Source organism: Salvelinus fontinalis, chromosome 1, assembly GCF_029448725.1.
Source record: "Salvelinus fontinalis isolate EN_2023a chromosome 1, ASM2944872v1, whole genome shotgun sequence".
Lineage (NCBI taxonomy): Eukaryota > Metazoa > Chordata > Actinopteri > Salmoniformes > Salmonidae > Salvelinus > Salvelinus fontinalis.
The window spans coordinates 24628745-24647616 of record NC_074665.1 but is presented as its reverse complement, the minus strand read 5'-3'; the positions used below and the strand labels follow the sequence as shown (position 1 = coordinate 24647616).

General features: G+C 42.6%; 1 protein-coding gene across 2 annotated transcripts in view; it reads left to right on the top strand.

The window, feature by feature from the left end:
- Positions 1-13806, top strand: part of LOC129850799 (coiled-coil domain-containing protein 85A-like) — an 88307-nt gene extending 74501 nt beyond the window's left edge. For both annotated transcript variants that reach the window (XM_055917089.1, XM_055917046.1), the window contains exons 3-4: positions 12170-12227; positions 12872-13806. In XM_055917089.1, coding sequence (XP_055773064.1) covers positions 12170-12227; positions 12872-12887 — 74 coding nt within the window. In that variant the 3' untranslated portion in view covers positions 12888-13806. The remainder of the gene's footprint in view (positions 1-12169; positions 12228-12871) is intronic.
- The last annotated feature ends 5066 nt before the right edge of the window (positions 13807-18872 follow it).

The window sequence follows — 18872 nt, the reverse complement described above, 5'->3', positions numbered from 1 at the left end:
GGATCGTGATGGCTAGGAGGCCGGTGATGCTGACCGCCGAGCCCCGCCCGAACAGGGAGAGGAGCCACCTTCGGTATAAGTTGTGACAGTGAGAGTGGATTCTCGGCCCTCACTAGCATGAAAACTAAATACAGGCACAGACTTCGTGTGGAAAATGATTTAAGACTGAGACTCTCCAATACAACCCAACATTGCAGAGTTATGTGCATCCTTTCAAGCACACCCTTCTCATGAACCTGTGGTGAGTTATTCATAATTTTCAATGAACAAATAAGGTTTTATATGTAAAATGGTTAAAGAAAGAGAACAATTCTTGATTATTATTATATTATTATTTGTGCCCTGGTTCTATAAGAGCTCTTTGTCACGTCCCACGGGCCGGGTTGTGACAAAAACTCACACTCATTCTTATGTTTAATACATGTATCATATAGTGTGTGTGTGGCAGGCTTACAATGATTGCAAAAAGCAACATTTGAGTGTTCGCTGATCCTGGTGCTAGAGGGGGTACGCAGCTGGAGGTTGAATGTTTGAAGGGGTACCGGACTATAAAACGTTTGGGAACCACTGACCTAGAGGAACAGAGGGAGAGGAGAGGAGCAACAAATAGGAAACAATTGTGTTCAGGAACACAATTTCTCTCTTCTTCCTCTTTCTTTTTCTCAAACATACACATTCTCTCTTCCTAATAAGGAGTTTCCATAATAAATAAATAAATAGTGTGATGAAGTTACACGCCTCCCATTCCACACTCACTCACTCTCTCTCAATCAACTCTTGCTTTGCTGGCTGACAGGCTAACTGCAGAGTTCGCCAATATTAGCTGATTAGTTACGAAGCTGGGACAGTTTCCAAATTAATTGCATCTGTAAAAACTGGACAAAAGAAGCAACTTGTTAGCTTTCTATGTAAACAAATATCCAGCTCATCACATGAGGTTCAGTGCGCAGGCATGTACTAGCCTAACACGGCAGCTGAGCTGTCAAATGATAGGAAAACGAGGTAATGTATAGCCTGTGAATATCTGCACCTAGCAAGCATGACAAACCACAACCTAAGCCCAGCAGATAAAAACAAATTACTCTAGCTTTCATTTCGGTGGCTAGTTAGCTGGTTGGCTAGCTTGTGAAAGTGGCAGCTGAGGTTGACACTTCATGAGCGCAGCCCTAATTTACCACAACACACAACTTTTCTTGCCTGACAGACTAACTAGTTAGCTAGCTAGCTATAGCAAGCATCTTGGGCATTTTCCATATTTATTACTTCGGTAGAAACAAGACAAACCAACTAACTAGTTAGCTGACTATATAAAGCTAAACACTGCAACTATTTCCATGAGCTCCACTGCTGATGTTCTTGCCTGTACCAACCAAGTTATTATGGCTTGACTTGCTAATCTGAGAGCTATTCCCCAAGTTTCACAGGATCAAACATCAACAACACAAAACATATAGCTGCTGTTTACTTTTTTTTAATTTTATTTTTATTTAACCTTTATTTAACCAGGTAGGCAAATTGAGAACACGTTCTCATTTACAATTGCAACCTGGCCAAGATAAAGCAAAGCAGTTCGACACATACAACAACACATAGTTACACATGGAGTAAAAACAAACATATAGTCAATAATACAGTGAAAAAAAATAAGTCTATATACAATGTGAGCAAGTGAGGTGAGATAAGGGAGGTGAAGGCAAACAGATATATGTATAAATAAATAAAATATAAAAAGGCCATGGAGGCGAAGTGAGTACAACAGAGCAAGTAAAATAAAAACTAAAAAAACACTGGAATGGTTGGTTTGCATTGGAAGAAAGTGCAAAGTAGAGACAGAAATAATGGGGTGCAAAGGAGCGAAATAAATTAATAAATAAATACAGTAGGTAAAGAGGTAGTTGTTTGGGCTAAATTGTAGATGGGTTATGTACAGGTGCAGTAATCTATGAGCTGCTCTGACAGCTGGTGCTTAAAGCTAGTGAGGGAGATAGGTGTTTCCAGTTTCAGAGATTTTTGTAGTTCGTTCCAGTCATTGGCAGCAGAGAACTGGAAGGAGAGGCGTCCAAAGGAAGAATTGGTTTTGGGGGTGACTAGAGAGATATACCTGCTGGAGCGCGTGCTACAGGTAGGTGCTGCTATGGTGACCAGCGAGCTGAGATAAGGGGGGACTTTACCTAGCAGGGTCTTGTAGATGACCTGGAACCAGTGGGTTTGGCGACGAGTATGAAGCGAGGGCCAGCCAACGAGAGTGTACAGGTCGCAGTGGTGGGTAGTATATGGGGCTTTGGTGACAAAACGGATGGCACTGTGATAGACTGCATCCAATTTATTGAGTAGGGTTTTGGAGGCTATTTTGTAAATGACATCACCGAAGTCGAGGATTGGTAGGATGGTCAGTTTTACAAGGGTATGTTTGGCAGCATGAGTAAAGGATGCTTTGTTGCGGAATAGGAAGCCAATTCTAGATTTGACTTTGGATTGGAGATGTTTGATGTGGGTCTGGAAGGAGAGTTTACAGTCTAACCAGACACCTAGGTATTTGTAGTTGTCCACATATTCTAAGTCAGAGCCGTCCAAAGTAGTGATGTTGGACAGGCGGGCAGGAGCAGGCAGCGATCGGTTGAAGAGCATGCATTTGGTTTTACTTGTATTTAAGAGCAGTTGGAGGCCACGGAAGGAGAGTTGTATGGCATTGAAGCTCGCCTGGAGGGTTGTTAACACAGTGTCAAAAGAAGGGCCAGAAGTATACAGAATAGTGTCGTCTGCGTAGAGGTGGATCAGAGAATCACCAGCAGCAAGAGCGACATCATTGATGTAAACAGAGAAGAGAGTCGGTCCAAGAATTGAACCCTGTGGCTCCCCCATAGAGACTGCCAGAGGCCCGGACAACAGACCCTCCGATTTGACACACTGAACTCTATCAGAGAAGTAGTTGGTGAACCAGGCGAGGCAATCATTTGAGAAACCAAGGCTGTCGAGTCTGCCAATGAGGATGTGGTGATTGACAGAGTCAAAAGCCTTGGCCAGGTCAATGAATACGGCTGCACAGTATTGTTTCCTATCGATGGCGGTTACGATATCGTTTATGACCTTGAGCGTGGCTGAGGTGCAGTGGCTGAGGTACTTATTTCACTCACCTCGACATCATCGCTTTGCAAAGTGCATGGACGTGTCCAAATCCGTATCACCAACCACAGCATCTTTCACAGTAAAAAGAATTGTCCCTCTTGGCGCAATAATTTTCAGTAATTAAGTAAAAAATATATATAAAAGGTCAAATGACAGCATACCATGTTTCTGGTTGATGACAACAGCCACATGGATACGACAACAGGTTGTTAGCAAGTTCATTTGCTATATTGACACAGATATTATTGTTAGAAAACAAGGCCATTCGCGCCCGCTATAGTAATTTAAAGAAATGCCATTGACGGCCGCTATGGGTTCTAAAGGGTTAATTAACAGTAAATGACTGTGAGACCGGCAGTGATTTGCTTGTCAATCACCGGCTGCCAAAATATCATGACCGCCACAGCCCTACACCTGATCAACATGAAGTTCTAACGGGAAGTCCTATAGAGTGAGCAGAAAAGCTCCTGAGGCAGACTGTCAACAAAACTGATGACATGGCTTCTCCACTTCTTCAATAAAGGGTTAGCCACACCTACCTCTCCTCATGGCAGTATGCGTGCGTGCATCCGAGCATGAAAGAGAGATTGGAGTGGCGAATAGAGGAAAAACAGTGGCTGTTTATTCTCTAGGGTCTCATACTGTTTACTGAGCTTGGGCTATTTTTAGGCCTGAGATTTGAGTCCTGCTGTAGCTGTGAATAAAGACGCTGAGAAAGAGGATATGATGTCAGCATATGCTCTACATCCTGTTTTCACTGTCAATCACACTTCCTGTGTTCATGACAGGCGTGCTAACTGGGCTGCATTCACTTTAAATGATAAGCTGTGTAAACAGTTCAGATTAGCAATAGTGCTGAACTCAATATAGTGTTGCACAACCCAACAGCATAGTGAAAAGGCAGATGTTTTTGTAATTGATGCATGGACTATGTCTGGTATGTATTTGATGTTATGTGTGAATGTCTTTCTGGTATATGTAGAGCAACAATACTACTACAGTTGAAGTCGGAAGTTTATATACACTTAGGTTGGAGTCATTAAAACTCATTTTTCAACCACTCCACAAATTTCTTGTAAACAAACTATAGTTTTGGCAAGTCGGTTAGGACATCTACTTTGTGCATGACACGAGTAATTTTTCCAACAATTGTTTACAGACAGATTATTTCACTTATAATTCACTGTATCACAATATCAGTGGGTCAGAAGTTTACATACACTAAGTTGACTGTGCCTTTAAACAGCTTGGAAAATTCCAGAAAATGATGTCATGGATTTAGAAGCTTCTGATAGGCTAATTGACATCATTTGAGTCAATTGGAGGTGTACCTGTGAATGTATTTCAAGGCCTACCTTCAAACTCAAGGCCTCTTTGCTTCATGGGAAAATCAAAAGAAATCAGCCAAGACCTCAGGAAAAAAATTGTAGACCTCCACAAGTCTGGTTCATCCTTGTGAGCAATTTCCTAACGCCTAAAGGTACCACGTTCATCTGTACGACAATAGTACGCAAGTATAAACACCATGGGACCACACAGTCGTAATACCGCTCAGGAAGGAAACGCGTTCTGTCTCCTAGAGATGAACGTACTTTGGTGTGAAAAGTGCAAATCAATCCCAGAACAATAGCAAAGGACCGTGTGAAGATGCTGGAGGAAGCCGGTACAAAAGTATCTATATCCACTGTAAAACGAGACCTATATCGACATAACCTGAAAGGGTGCTCATCAAGGAAGAAGACACTGCTCCAAAACCGCCATAAAAAAGCCAGACTATGGTTTGCAACTGCACATGGGGACAAAGATCGTACTTTTTGGAGAAATGTCCTCTGGTCTGATGAAACAACAATAGAACTGTTTGGCCATAATGACCGTCGTTATGTTTGGAGGGAAAAGGGGGATGCTTGCAAGTTCGAAGAACACCATCCCAACCGTGAAGCACGGGGGAGGCAGCATCATGTTGTGGGAGTGCTTTCCTGCAGGAGGGACTGGTGCACTTCACAAAATAGATGGCATCATGAGGTAGGAAAATTGTGGATATATTGAAGCAACATCTCAAGACATCAGTCAGGAATTTAAAGCTTGGTTGCAAATGGGTCTTCCAAAAGGACAATGACCCCAAGCATACTTCCAAAGTTGTGTCAAAATGGCTTAAGGACAACAAAGTCAAGGTATTGGAGTGTCCATCACAAAGCCCTGACCTCAATCCTATAGAAAATGTGTGGGCAGAACTGAAAAAACATGCGAGCAAAGAGGCCTAGAAACCTGATTCAGTTACACCAGCTCTGTCAGGAGGAATGGGCCAAAATTCACTCAACTTATTGTGGGAAGCTTGTGGAAGGCTACCCGAAACGTTTGACCCAAGTTAAACTATTTAAAGGCAATGCTACCAAATATAATTATTCTTAAAATAAAGTGGTGATCCTAACTGACCTAAAGAAGGGAATTTTTACTAGGATTAAATATCAGGAATTGTGAAAAACTGAGTTTAAATGTATTTGGCTAAGGTGTATGTAAACCTCCGACTTCAACTGTATGTACCATCTGGTACCAATTGTGATTAATTCTCTGTGGTAGTATATAAAGTACCAACACATGCTTTTTACCACACTACCTCTCAGTACCAGGGCAGGCAAACAGTAGCTAGACCAGGTCTTTATATACTGTATTGTGTGTTCCCCAGTACCCCTGCTGTGTTTCTGCTGAGAGAAGAGAAGAGAAGAGAGAGAACATTGCTCTGTGGTGGGTGGATGTTTTGGGTTGGACTAGCCTAATTTGCCTCCAGAGAAAACACACACAGCATATGTGTGTGAGTGTGTTTGATCTTAGGGGTTTTAAATAGTAGTTTATCCTCCTAACAGCGCTGATTCCCTGACGTGCTCCAATCACTTACATTTACTCCGTCTCTAGGCTCCGTCTCCAGGCTCCCGGCTGTGAGCGCTAGGAAACAACAAACAACTACAACTGGAAAGTGTGTTTGGAAGTGTGAGAGTGTGTATTTGCTTCCACTGTTGGGTATTTTTCGCTCTTTTGGTTGCTAGCAGGAAGGAAGTAGGCCAATGAGGTGGTAAACCCACCACAGATATTTGGTAAGAAACTCATTAAGTGTTGACCTGGGTTGCTGTTAGATTATGGGATGTTGGAGGAGGTCAGGGGAGGTCCATGGGACTGTGAGGCAAGGGCCAGTGCCAGCAATCATTCTTCGTTGTGTCTGTCTGTCTGTGTGCAGGGTTGGGGAGTAACGTGTTACATGTAAGGGATTACAAAAAACGGTAATTGTAATCCGTTACCAGCAAAAATATTGTAATCAGATTACCGATACTTTTGAAAAACTAGATGATTACTTCGAGGATTATTTTTCAATTCAGAAAGGATGTTTGCCAAAAAATATGTTTTGACACTTTTCTGTTTTCTCAATGACATTCAAATCAGCATTGAAAAAAGGTGCAAGTTTAAGTTTGTTTGACCTGAGCGAGTCTGACCAGAAGTCAGAGACCAATATGATGACACACCAAATGTGTTTGATGGTTTGTGGGAAAAGATGAGGAATAGGCTTTTGTAGTCTACAATCTAAGCTATGTCTTCCAATGGTGCGGTTGCTGTCAGCATCCAATGATTATCCAACTTGAATGAACGCTTGGAGGTAAGGATGACAGTAGTGGTGTCGTCTTCAGTGATACGGATATCACTTATTATTAATGTCTACATAGCGCATTGATGTGAATCACACTGCTGCTCTCTCATTTAGCTATTTGCTGCTTACGGATTGTGGCTGTTGTTTTATGGCTGTTCACAAATCTAAATGTGTATTTGAACCCAATAATGATTGAATTCAAAACGATTAAACTGCCTATCAATCATTATTTTTGAAACCAGTGGACAGCCAGTAAAAAATGCGCTCTTGCAACAGCTGCATAGTGCAGATTCAAGCCTAGGGAATAAAAGTTGGGCTTTTTTTGCTCAATCTAATTCATGCTGAAAATCCATGTCTAATGGACACATGCTCAAACTTGCACACTTTTGATAGACTTAAAGGGGCAATCTGTAGTTACTACATCCACTTTTTGATGTATAAATTATACATACAGTACCAGTCAAAGGTTTGGACACACCTACTCACACCTACGCCTACATAACCAACCCATAAAGTAAAATGTAACATCCATATATGGCCAGCTATGTACACTTTAACACTGATTTATCCTGAAATAGATGTCGTTCAATTGGTAACATACATCTTCTTCTAATGCCTCTTCTAATGCCTCTTAAGGGGAAAGTAATCTAAAAGTAACGGAATGTAATCAGATTACGTTACTGATTACAATTTTGGACAGGTAACTTGCAACTGTAACAAATTACATTTAGAAAGTAACCTACCCAACCGTTTGTGTGTGTGTGCGTGTATAAGCATGTGTATTTGTATTTATCATGGATCCCCATTAGTTGCTGCCAAGGCAGCAGCAACTCTTCCTGGGGTCCAGGAAAATTAAGGCAGTTAAATCCAATTTTAAAACCATTACAATGCATTTCACAAATTATTTCAAAACACATTAAGTGTTGACCTCAGGCCAATATTCTACTGCCATATACACGATATATACAAAAGTATGTGGACATCCCTTCAAATTAGTGGATTCGGCTATTTCTACCACACCCGTTGCTGACAGGTGTATAAAATCAAGCACACAGCCATACAATCTCCCTTGACAAACATTGGCAGTAGAATGGCCTTACTGAAGAGCTCTGTGACTTTCAACGTGGCACCGTCATATGATGCCACCTTTCCAAGAAGTCAGTTCATGAAATTTATGCCCTTCTAGGGCTGCTATGGTCAACTGTAAGTGCTGTTATTGTGAAGTGGAAACATCAAGGTGCAATAACGGCTCAGCCATGAAGTGGTAGGCCACACAAGCTCACAGTCCGGGACTGCCAAGTGCTGAAACGCGTAATGCGTAAAAATCGTCAGTCCTTGGTTGCAACATTCACTACCGAGTTCCAAACTGCCTCTGGAAGCAGCGTCAGCGCAATAACTGTTTTTCGGGAGCTTCATGAAATGGGTTTCCAGGGCCGAGCAGTCGCACACAAGCCTAATATCATCATACGCAATGCCAAGCATTGGGTTGCGTAAAGCTCGCCGCCATTGGACTCTGAAGCAGTGAAAACGCGTTCTCTGGAGTGATGAATCCTGCTTCACCATCAGGCAGTCCGACGGACGAATATGGGCTTGTCGAATGCCAGGAGAACGCTACCTGCCCGAATGCATAGTGGCAACTGTAAAGTACAACAACATTTTAGACGATTCTGTGCTTCTAACTTTGTGTCAACAGTTTGCGGAAGGCCCTTTCCTGTTTCAGCATGACAATGCCCCTGTACACAAAGCGAGGTCCATACAGAAATAGTTTGTTGAGATTGACGTGGAAACTTCACTGGCCTGCACAGAGCCCTGACCTCAAACCCATTGAACACCTTTGGGATGAATTGAAACGCCGACTGCGAGCCAGGCCTAATAGCCCAACATCAGTGCTCGACCTCACTAATGCTCTTATGGCTGAATGGAAGCACGTCCCCGCAGCAGCAATGTTCCAACATCTAGTAGAAAGCCTTCCCAGAAGAGTGGAGGCTGTATAGCAGCAAAGGGGGGACAAACTCCATATTAATGCCCATGATTTAGGAATGAGATGTTCGACGAGCAGGTGTCCACATACTTTTGGTAATGGTCCAGTGTGTATGTGTGTGTGATAGTGATCATAGGTCCTCTACTGGGGACAGCTTCTAATCTAGGCCAACAGCTGCTTCCCTGGCTTCTCATTTACATTTCCACTTTGAAGCATTTTTTTCTGCAGAGGAATATTTGACATATTATTTGCTTACTTGTGAAGCTAACCCACCCACACACACACTTTCATGCGCAGATGCATGTACTCACGTACACATTCACACATACGAATATCTGTCTGTGCATGCACGTGCGCACACACACACACACATGCCCCACGTTGGGCAATGGTTTGGGAGGCAGGTAGCCTAGCGGTAAGAACATTGGGCCAGTAACCTAAAGGTCACTAGTTTGAGTCTCTGAGGGTGTCTCAGGGGTAGTTAGGATATGCAACAACAAAAAAATTATTGCACGTGTATAGTACACACTTGTGTAAATTGGACAAATATAAGCACCCATCAAATTATTATTATTATTATAATCATAATACACACTCCCCTATCCACGTCGGCTTCAGGCTTCTGACTGTTCCTAGTGTACACTGTGTTATGTATTCAAATAGATGCAGGGAAATCACTGTTTATTTGCTAGTGTAAGCAACACTTAGGGGTTGTTCCCGGTGCTTTGAGCTTTTTGGCCGCCCACAAGGGAAATAGCCTAATGCAGGGGTTCAGATTCAGAGCAGACCTACACTGACACTGTGTCTGTTGGCTACCATGGAGGGATTCAGGAACATAATGAATATTGTTGATGTGGTGTGTGTTGTTTTGCATGTGGGTCGGTATGTGTGTGTGTGTGTATCTTTACCTTGGTATGTGTGTTTGTCTGTGTGTGTGTTTACTCTTTGAAATCTTCATAGAAGCACGGTGCTGTTGATCAAAGAGTCACTTCTTTCTATACTCCCTTCTATCTTCCACTCACAATGAGGCTATGCCTCAGAGGACACACACACACACACACACACACACACACACACACACACACACACACACACACACACACACACACACACACACACACACACACACACACACACACACACACACACACACACAGGTGCAGCAAGGCAGAGCAGACAGCTGTGGACTAGCCAGAGGTCTTTGTCCCCGTCTCTGGCTGGACCAATGGGAGTGCAGGAGGAAGCAGGTCAATAGTAGCGCAGGTCAATAGTAGCAGAGAGGGACAAGAGGACCAGGGTCTCTCTGCTCAAAGGGGATGTATTTAGTAAACACAGACTCATATGCACGCTCACACATACACATACACACACACAAACACAAACACACTCCATGTGTATGACAGATGATGAATGACCGTGGTCACTCGTCAGCTCTTCTTTCTTCCTGCCTCTCCTTCTGAACACCTGTTCTGCCACATGCTCACTGGAAGTTTGATCTGGTCCTGCACAAATAGCCAAGATGGCTGAGGGCTCTGAATGGTACAAATTTACTGCCTAATATCGACAACACATTACATTTACATTTTAGTCATTTAGCAGACGCTCATAGTCTGAGCGACTAACAGCTAGTGCATTAATTTCAAAATATCTAGGTTGGACAACCATATATCTCAGTCATAGTAAATATATTTTCCCTCAATAAAGTAGTTATCAGCGAAGTCAGTGCTAGTAGGGACAAAAAAGGGGGTGGGTGCTGTGTGATTATTTAAGATACTCTTTCAAGAGGTAGGGTTTCAGACGTTTTCAGGAAGATAGGCAGGGTCTCTGCTGTCCTAGTGTCAGAGGGAAGCTTGTTCAACCATTGGGTGCCAGGACAGAGAAGAGCTTGGACTGGGCTGAGCGTGAGCTGCCCTCCCTTAGAGTGGGAGTGGGAGTGTTGCTTAGGGCCAAGAGGCCAGAGGTGGCAGAACAGAGTACTCGGGTTGGGGTGTAGGGTTTGAGCATAGCCTTCAGGTAGGGAAGGGCAGTTCCCCTTGCTGCTCAGTATGCAAGTACCATGGTGTTGTAGTGGAATGTGAGTGGATGTGACGACACACATGCTGAAGTAATAGTGCTTTAAGGAGTTATTTTGACCATTGATACCCAGGTATTGGGTTTTTAAGTACCTAGCTCCACATAGAGAGTCAGTGTAGTGGTATGTGTGTTGATAATTCCTTTCAAAGCAGTGCCTTGCCTTTATCTCTGCCCCTTCCCAAGGACATTCATATGTAGTCCTGTCATTGGTAGACAATCAATTTAGCTCAAAGCCAAAGTGTGACCATGGCAACCGATACTCAATAATGGTAATTTCTAGTTAATAGAGGCCTAGGGTCACAGTTAAAATGTATAAGTGATTTATGGCTGAATGGAATGCTATTTGTCGCTATGCGTGTGAGGGCTGTGTGTGTGTGTTTGTGTGCCTGCATGAGTGCCTGATCTAGTGTGACTGAACATACAACCGATATGGACAGGGGCATATCTCAGCCCTAACAGAATAACACCTTTATTATGATGAGAGAGAGAGAGACAGAGATGAGAGACAGAGATGAGAGACAGAGATGAGTGAGTGAGTGCGAGAGAGAGAGAGTGAGAGAGAAAGAAGGACAGACAGGTGGAGCTAGATTCACATACAAGAAGACAGAGAGAAGGAAATAGATGTGATGTGTGAGGAACAGACAGAAAATCCAAAAAGGATGACATCTATCTCTTACTCCCAGGCAGATACACAGTGCTATGTTGACAGACACTAAAGCAGAGGATGATGGGTAACAGGAAGTGGCGCCCAGAGGCTGGGGCCATCCATGCTGTAACAGACATGGAGAGAGATCTGAGAGTAACATCACTCTCATACATCCACTTAATTTATGCCCCAACCACACATCTGAGCATTTCACTGTGGGTCTTCACACCTTTGTGTATCAGAGCGCACTGTGTCAGAAGGCACTGTGTGTGTGTGTGTTCTTCTTACTCAGTGAATCAAACATAATTAAGAGGGCATTATAAGCTAATTAAACCAGCAGACCCTCTCATTGTAAGTGATGCTGCTATATTACAAAACACTTGAATTAGTTGGTTGTTCTCCACCTAATGACTGTCATTACTAAAATGACTCACTGTTATGGCCACACACACACACACACACACACACACACACACACACACACACACACACACACACACACACACACACTGTGCTCTGAATATACTGTGGGAATCAAGACTCCCCATTGTCTTGCACCGTAACAATTTAGTCATTTAACAGACACACTATTACAACAATACTCTATTCAATATTTTCTATTCTATTATTTGCTTGTATTATTGTCATCAGGATGTTGTGCTTGTCCTTGGTCATATAAATAATGTATCATATTTATTGATGTTTGCAGCTCTCATATCTGCTGGCTGCTGCCCCAACACCTGTAGGAGTGTGAAGCTTTGGAACAGGTAAGGCATACATACACAGGTATGCACACCAGTGGAGGCTGGTGGGAGGAGCTATAGGAGGATGGGCTCATTATAATGGCTGGAATGGAATGAATGGAATGGTATCAAACACATCAAACATATAGAAACCACGTTTGACTCCGTTCCATTTATTCCATTCCCGCCATTTGAATGAGCCCGTCCTCCTATTGCTCCTCCCACCAGCCTCCACTGATGCACACACACAAACACACGCTCGCTCACAGGCATACTGCACAGATATTTTTGGGAAAGAGATTGATGACAATGGACTCTTTCATGTGTCTTGAGTGTGTGTGTGTGTACGTGTTGTCGTCTACTGTATGCTTGCGTGTCTGCATGTGTGTCTCTGCGTGTGTGTGCGTGTATTTGGGCTCCCTCTGCTCTGACCCCAGTCTTAATGTGCTGCCTGTAGGGTGAGTGATGGGCTGGCTTAATATTTAATGATGAAGCACTTTTAATGGCCGAATATATCAGCCCTCAGGTTACCTAGAGAGGTTTGCTCTCCTCATTCTGCTGAGCACAGGCTCACACACACACATGCGCACACACACAAACACACGCATGGACACGCACACATGCATACACGGTAATGGTAATATCCATTTTCCATTCTTGTCTTTCAGCTTTGATGCCTCCTGACCACCACAAGCTGTGACCAGAGTCTCTAAAGGGAGGGGGGAGAGAAACAGTATAAAGACAGGTGCAGTAGAGAAAGATCAAGATAAATAAAGAGAGAGAAAGAAAGACGGGTAGAAAGATACAAAGAAAGAATGAAAGACAATGTCTTGATGAGGGTGACTCGCCGACTTCAGCCATGATCTTTCTTGTCTTCAAAAAGAGGAAACATGATGGTTTTAGAGGCAAAGCCAAACACTCCATGATTGCCAAATGAAGATTGCTGTCAGTGAGATATGATAATATTTCTGTTGCTAACAGAATAGTCCTACCTCCTTTGAGAAAGAAACCTTATGAAAGAGAAAGGAACAAGACTTGTAGGCCATGGGCCCTTTACAGACCAACACATGCTTCCCCATAATACAGTGCAATACTCTGTTCCCCTTTTAGCTTTGTGTGAAGTTCTAACCAGTGTTACAGTACAGTACATAAATCTTGTGTCAATGTTCAAATGAGAAGATTGCATCATATTGACCCATATTATACATTTTGAAATTCACAAACGTTGGTTTCAACCTGCTCATATGACAATGGCTGTGGAGAAAACATATCAAAATCCTATCCTCAATTCATGTGATATGTGTGGGGCCACACACACATACATACATACATACACACACACGCGCGTGCGAACATACATTATTACTACAGGACTGCTGTATAACCTCGCCTCCCTGTGACTTGATACATTTGTGGTGATAGAAATAAGATAGAAATAAGATAAGTCAAGAGTAGTGTATATCTTCTTAGTTTTCTATATATATCTATATATCTATATAAAACAATGACAGTTATTATTTTTGATGTACTGGTATTATTATATCTATAAATATCATATCAGGAGATGTATGCATAAGATAATAAAGTGTCTTTATGTAAAATACCTCATCTAGAGAGTCTTCTGTTTGGTCCCACACACACACACCATACACTGGCACTATATTTGTGTTTGTGTGTAGGAGTGCATGGATTCATGTTAAGGATAGAGCGAGCGACTATTTCACCTCAGCAGAAGGAACCACAACAGAGGTATTCAGCACTTATGCACTTAACCCATCGATCCAGGACAAACACAGCTACACAGAGCAGATAGGAGCTTATGATGATCAATCTCACCTCTCTGCTTGACCGAGGATGATATGATTTTCAGAGGCTTATCTGATCAATATCTCTCTATGGTCAACTTGTTTGTGTGTGTGTTTTCATAACACACTAAATGATACAGCTTGCTGCCATGGGTAATGGTCTCACATTATTTATTTACTCAGATGGCATCGGATCAAATAAATTCAAATAAAAACCACCCACGCACACACTCACTCACTCAGTTAGAAACACACATACACCTCTACACTCTCCAACCCAAGACACACACAAATACACACACTAAGGACACCACACAAAGGCTTTTTTATTTATTTCATCACACACAATTATTTGTACTCGCAAAAAACGCAAACCTGTGGGTGGCGTAGGCGAGGGGAGTGTTGTGGTGTGCTTATTGCTACTATCTCTGTCAGCAGGGCCGAACTGCCTGCCTACTGCAATGGTCCTACTGCAATGCACCAGTAGTGGGCCCTACTGGGATTGCCTTCACTACTGCCTGCAAGCTGTGTCTCTGTGTCAGCCTACCTGACTACCGTACACACCGTGTCTATCCTTCTGTACTTACATAGACATCAACAGGCTGGGAGGCTGAAGAGGATGGCATAGATTTCATAACTGCACTATTGTTCAGAGAAAATAAGACAATTCCTAAAGACTGCGATTGTCTACTTTGCAACATGCCTTCACTAGCACTTTCATACCTGGTTTGTTTGTGTGCGTGTGTGACTGTGTGTGTGCTTGTGTGTCTGTGTCTGTCTGTCTGTTTTTGTGCATCGGTGTGTGTGTGTGCGCGTGCGTTTGTGCATGTGTGGAGATGCCTGGGGATTTCTCGTTATAGGAGAACTACCTGTGTTCTACACATTCTACATTTGATCCAGGATAACAGTCACACTATTCTCAGAGCCTATAGATTTGGGAATTACATTGAAAAGTCCTGGATTTCGAGTGGATTGTTCCCCTTAATTGTTACTCTCTGTCTGTGTATAAATCATCTGTTCTCACTAGGGATTGAGTCATGCTGCTTTTCCTTTAGTTCTGTTTTATTTCTCCATCAGCTATGTGGCACACTGGAAGTCTACTTGGGGTGCGTTCAAAGTTTGCTACGTTGCGTGATGGTTTGTCCTGAAGGATACATTTCCCCAAACGGTGCACACTGTTCTTCAACAGTATTTGAGGTACACTCTTAGATAAAAGGGTTCCAAAAGGGTTCTTCTGCTGTCCCCATATGAGAACCCTTTTGGGTTCTAGGTAGAACCAAAAGGGTTCTGCCTGGAACTAAAACGTGTTCTTCAAAGGGTTGCTCCTATTGGGACAGCCACAGAACACTTTTAGGTTTTAGAGATCACCTTTTTTTCTAAGAGTGTATGTTTGCACCCGTTTGGTGGATGTGGCAATTTGTGGCCTGATCAATATGGGTGTGACTATTTGAAATCGCAAATTTAGCAAAGTGCAGCACACCATAGACAATCGCCCTCTGGGCCACCATAATCACAACGTCTTTCAACTGGTCATCCACTAGGCCTACAGGACCGTTTTGTTTCTGTCTAATGAAGCATTTCACACCGTTCAGTCATACTGAACGCGCCGCTGGCCTATGTCTTAGAGGGGCTGCTTGCACAAATATAATGCAAGACCCCAGGGCATATATACAATGTATTGGATTTGACCACTTACAGTAGCTATCAAAATGTGAGGATAACCAGTTTGATCGAATGGATTCTGGGTTAAGTTTGATACATTACCACCACCATCTAAATATTTGCTTACACATTTGAAACCAGTTAAATACAGTACCAAATCCAGGCTTGTGAATTAATCATAAAAATAAAGGATTGCAAATGTACCATGGATTTACAGTATGTATCAAACCCTCATTGAGTTTGATCCAGTCAGTATGTACTGAAAGGTTGTGTTGGACAGCAGTATGAAGTCGTGAAAAGTGCTGTGTGCGCACTGAATGGGAAACTGTGGGGAGTCGACAATGAGGCAGATTGACAGGCCAAATATGGGCATATATCTTTAACACATTTAGCACCCTACATCAATTATAATCCTAATTCATCTCCACTGTTAGGTCACACGAACGCACACACACACGAACACACACGTTTCTCTTTCCACTGCTTTGCCTTACACTATGTTGCCTATGTTGTATTCAACCCCCCATCCCCTGACATAACACTGCCCTGTTGTTTTCAACCATGGGAGACATGACCTTATCACCATGGCAACAAACCTAAACGTTCAAATGCTATTATGATTATCTGGGTTTCCACAGTTTTATACTGTGTGTTTCAGTGAGTGTGCCTGTCTAACTCAGCGACCAGTCATTTTTAATGTAAGGATGACACGAAGAGACACACAGAAATGGCAGGGCACATGGCAATGGTCGGTGATGACAGGGCTAGCGACCAGAGTCGAAAACACGCTATGAAAGTGACACGACATTATGTCATACTTCCAGGGTTAGTCCCCTAATCTTTTGAATGGGCTTGACAATTATATCATAGCATTTGTGGAAACGCTGTCATGAAGTATAGTGCATTCGGAAAGTATTCAGACCCCTTCACTTTTTCCAAATGTTGTTACATTACTGCCTTATTCTAAAATGGATAACATGATTTTTTCCCCTTATCAATCTACACACAATATCCCATAATGACAAAACAAAAAAACTACAAATATTTGCAAATGTATTAAAAATAAATTGAAATACCTTATTTATAAGTATTCAGACCCTTTCCTATGAGACTCGATATTGAGATCAGGTGCATCCTGTTTACATTGATCATCCTTGAGATGTTTCTACAACTTGATTGGATTTTTGATTAACATTTTTGTTAAGGAAAACACTGTTCACTTCTAGTCCAAACATATGTGATGAAGTGGATGATTATAATATTGCATTTAAAATGTTGTAGATGTAAGTGTAGGCCAAACGTCTATGTAATATAGCCTATAGTAGTAATGATTATTTATGTAGCAGTGCCAGTAGCCTGTGTCGGACTCAAACAAGAAGCTCCTTATTAAATCTATTCATAATCTTCAGTTGGAACATACTAACACAATAAATGTAATTATACATTTCAAAGGAAAAAAACTACATTTGAAGTCCGAAGATTACATACACCTTAGCCAAAAACATTTAAACTCAGTTTTTCACAATTCCTGACATTTAAACCTAAGAAGGATTCCCTGTCTCAGGTCAGTTAGGATCCACACTTTATTTTAAGAACGTGAAATGTCAGAATAGTAATAGAGAGAATGATTTATTTAAGGTTTTATTTCTTTCATCACATTCCCAGTGAGTCAGAAGTTTACATACACTCAATTAGTATTAGGTAGCATTGCCTTTAAATTGTTTAACTTGGGTCAAATGTTTCAGGTAGCCTTCCACAAGCTTCCCACAATAAATTGTGTGCATTTTGGCCCATTCCTACTGACAGAGCTGGTGTAACTGAGTCAGGTTTGTAAGCCTCCTTGCTCGCACACGTTTGTTCAGTTCTGCCCACACATTTTCTATAGGATTGAGGTCAGGGCTTTGCGATGGCCACTCCAATACCTTAACTTTGTTGTCTTTAAGCCATTTTGCCACAACTTTGGAAGTATGCTTAGGGCCATTGTCCATTTGGAAGACCCATTTGCAACCAAGCTTTGACTTCCTGACTGGTGTCTTGAGATGTTGCTTCAATTTATCCACATAATTTTCCTTCCTCCTGATGCCAACTATTTTGTGAAGTGCACCAGTCCCTCCTGCAGCAAAGCACCCCCACAACATGATGCTGCCACCACCCCCGTGCTTCACGGTTGGGATGGTGTTCTTTGGCTTGCAAGCCTCCCCCTTTTCCTCCAAACACAATGATGGTCATTATGGCCAAACAGTTCTATTGTTGTTTCATCAGAGATTTCTCCAAAAAGTACGATCTTTGTCCCCATGTGCAGTTGCAAACCTTAGTCTGGCTTTTTTATGGCGGTTTTGGAGCAGTGGCTTCTTCCTTGCTGAGCGGCCTTTCAGGTTATGCCGATATAGGACTCATTTTACTGTGGATATAGATACTTTTGTACCGGTTTCCTCTAGCATCTTCACAAGGTCCTTTGCTGTTGTTCTGGGAGTTTGAAGGTAGGCCTTGAAATACATCCACAGGTACACCTCCAATTGACTCAAATGATGTCAATTAGCCTATCAGAAGCTTCTAAAGCCATGTCATAATTTTCTGGAATTTTCCAAGCTGTTTAAAGGCACAGTCAACTTAGTGTATGTAAACTTCTGACCCACTGGAATTGTGATACAGTGAATTATAAGTGAAATAATCTGTCTGTAAACAATTGTTGGAAAAAATTACTGGTGTCATGTGTAACTGATGTGAAATGGCTAGCTAGTTAGCGGTGGTGCGCGCTAATAGCCTTTCAATCGGTGATGTCACTTGCTCTGAGACCTTGAAGTAGTGGTTCCCCTTGCTCTGCAAGGGCCATAAAGGTGGGTGACTGTTGTTGATGTGTGCAGAGGGTCCCTGGTTCACGCCCGGGTCGGGGCGAGGGGACGGCCATAAAGTTAAACTGTTAGATTGATGCTGTTGACCCGGATCACTGGTTGCTGCGGAAAAGGAGGAGGTCGAAAGGGGGTTGAGTGTAACGGATGTGAAATGGCTAGCTAGTTAGCGGTGGTGCGCGCTAATTGCCTTTCAATTGGTGACGTCACTTGCTCTGAGACCTTGAAGTAGTGGTTCCCATTGCTCTGCAAGGGCTGCGGCCTTTGTGGAGCGATGGGTAACGATGCTTCATGGGTGATTGTTGTTGATGTGTGCAGAGTGTCCCTGGTTCGCGCCCGGGTCGGGGTGAGGG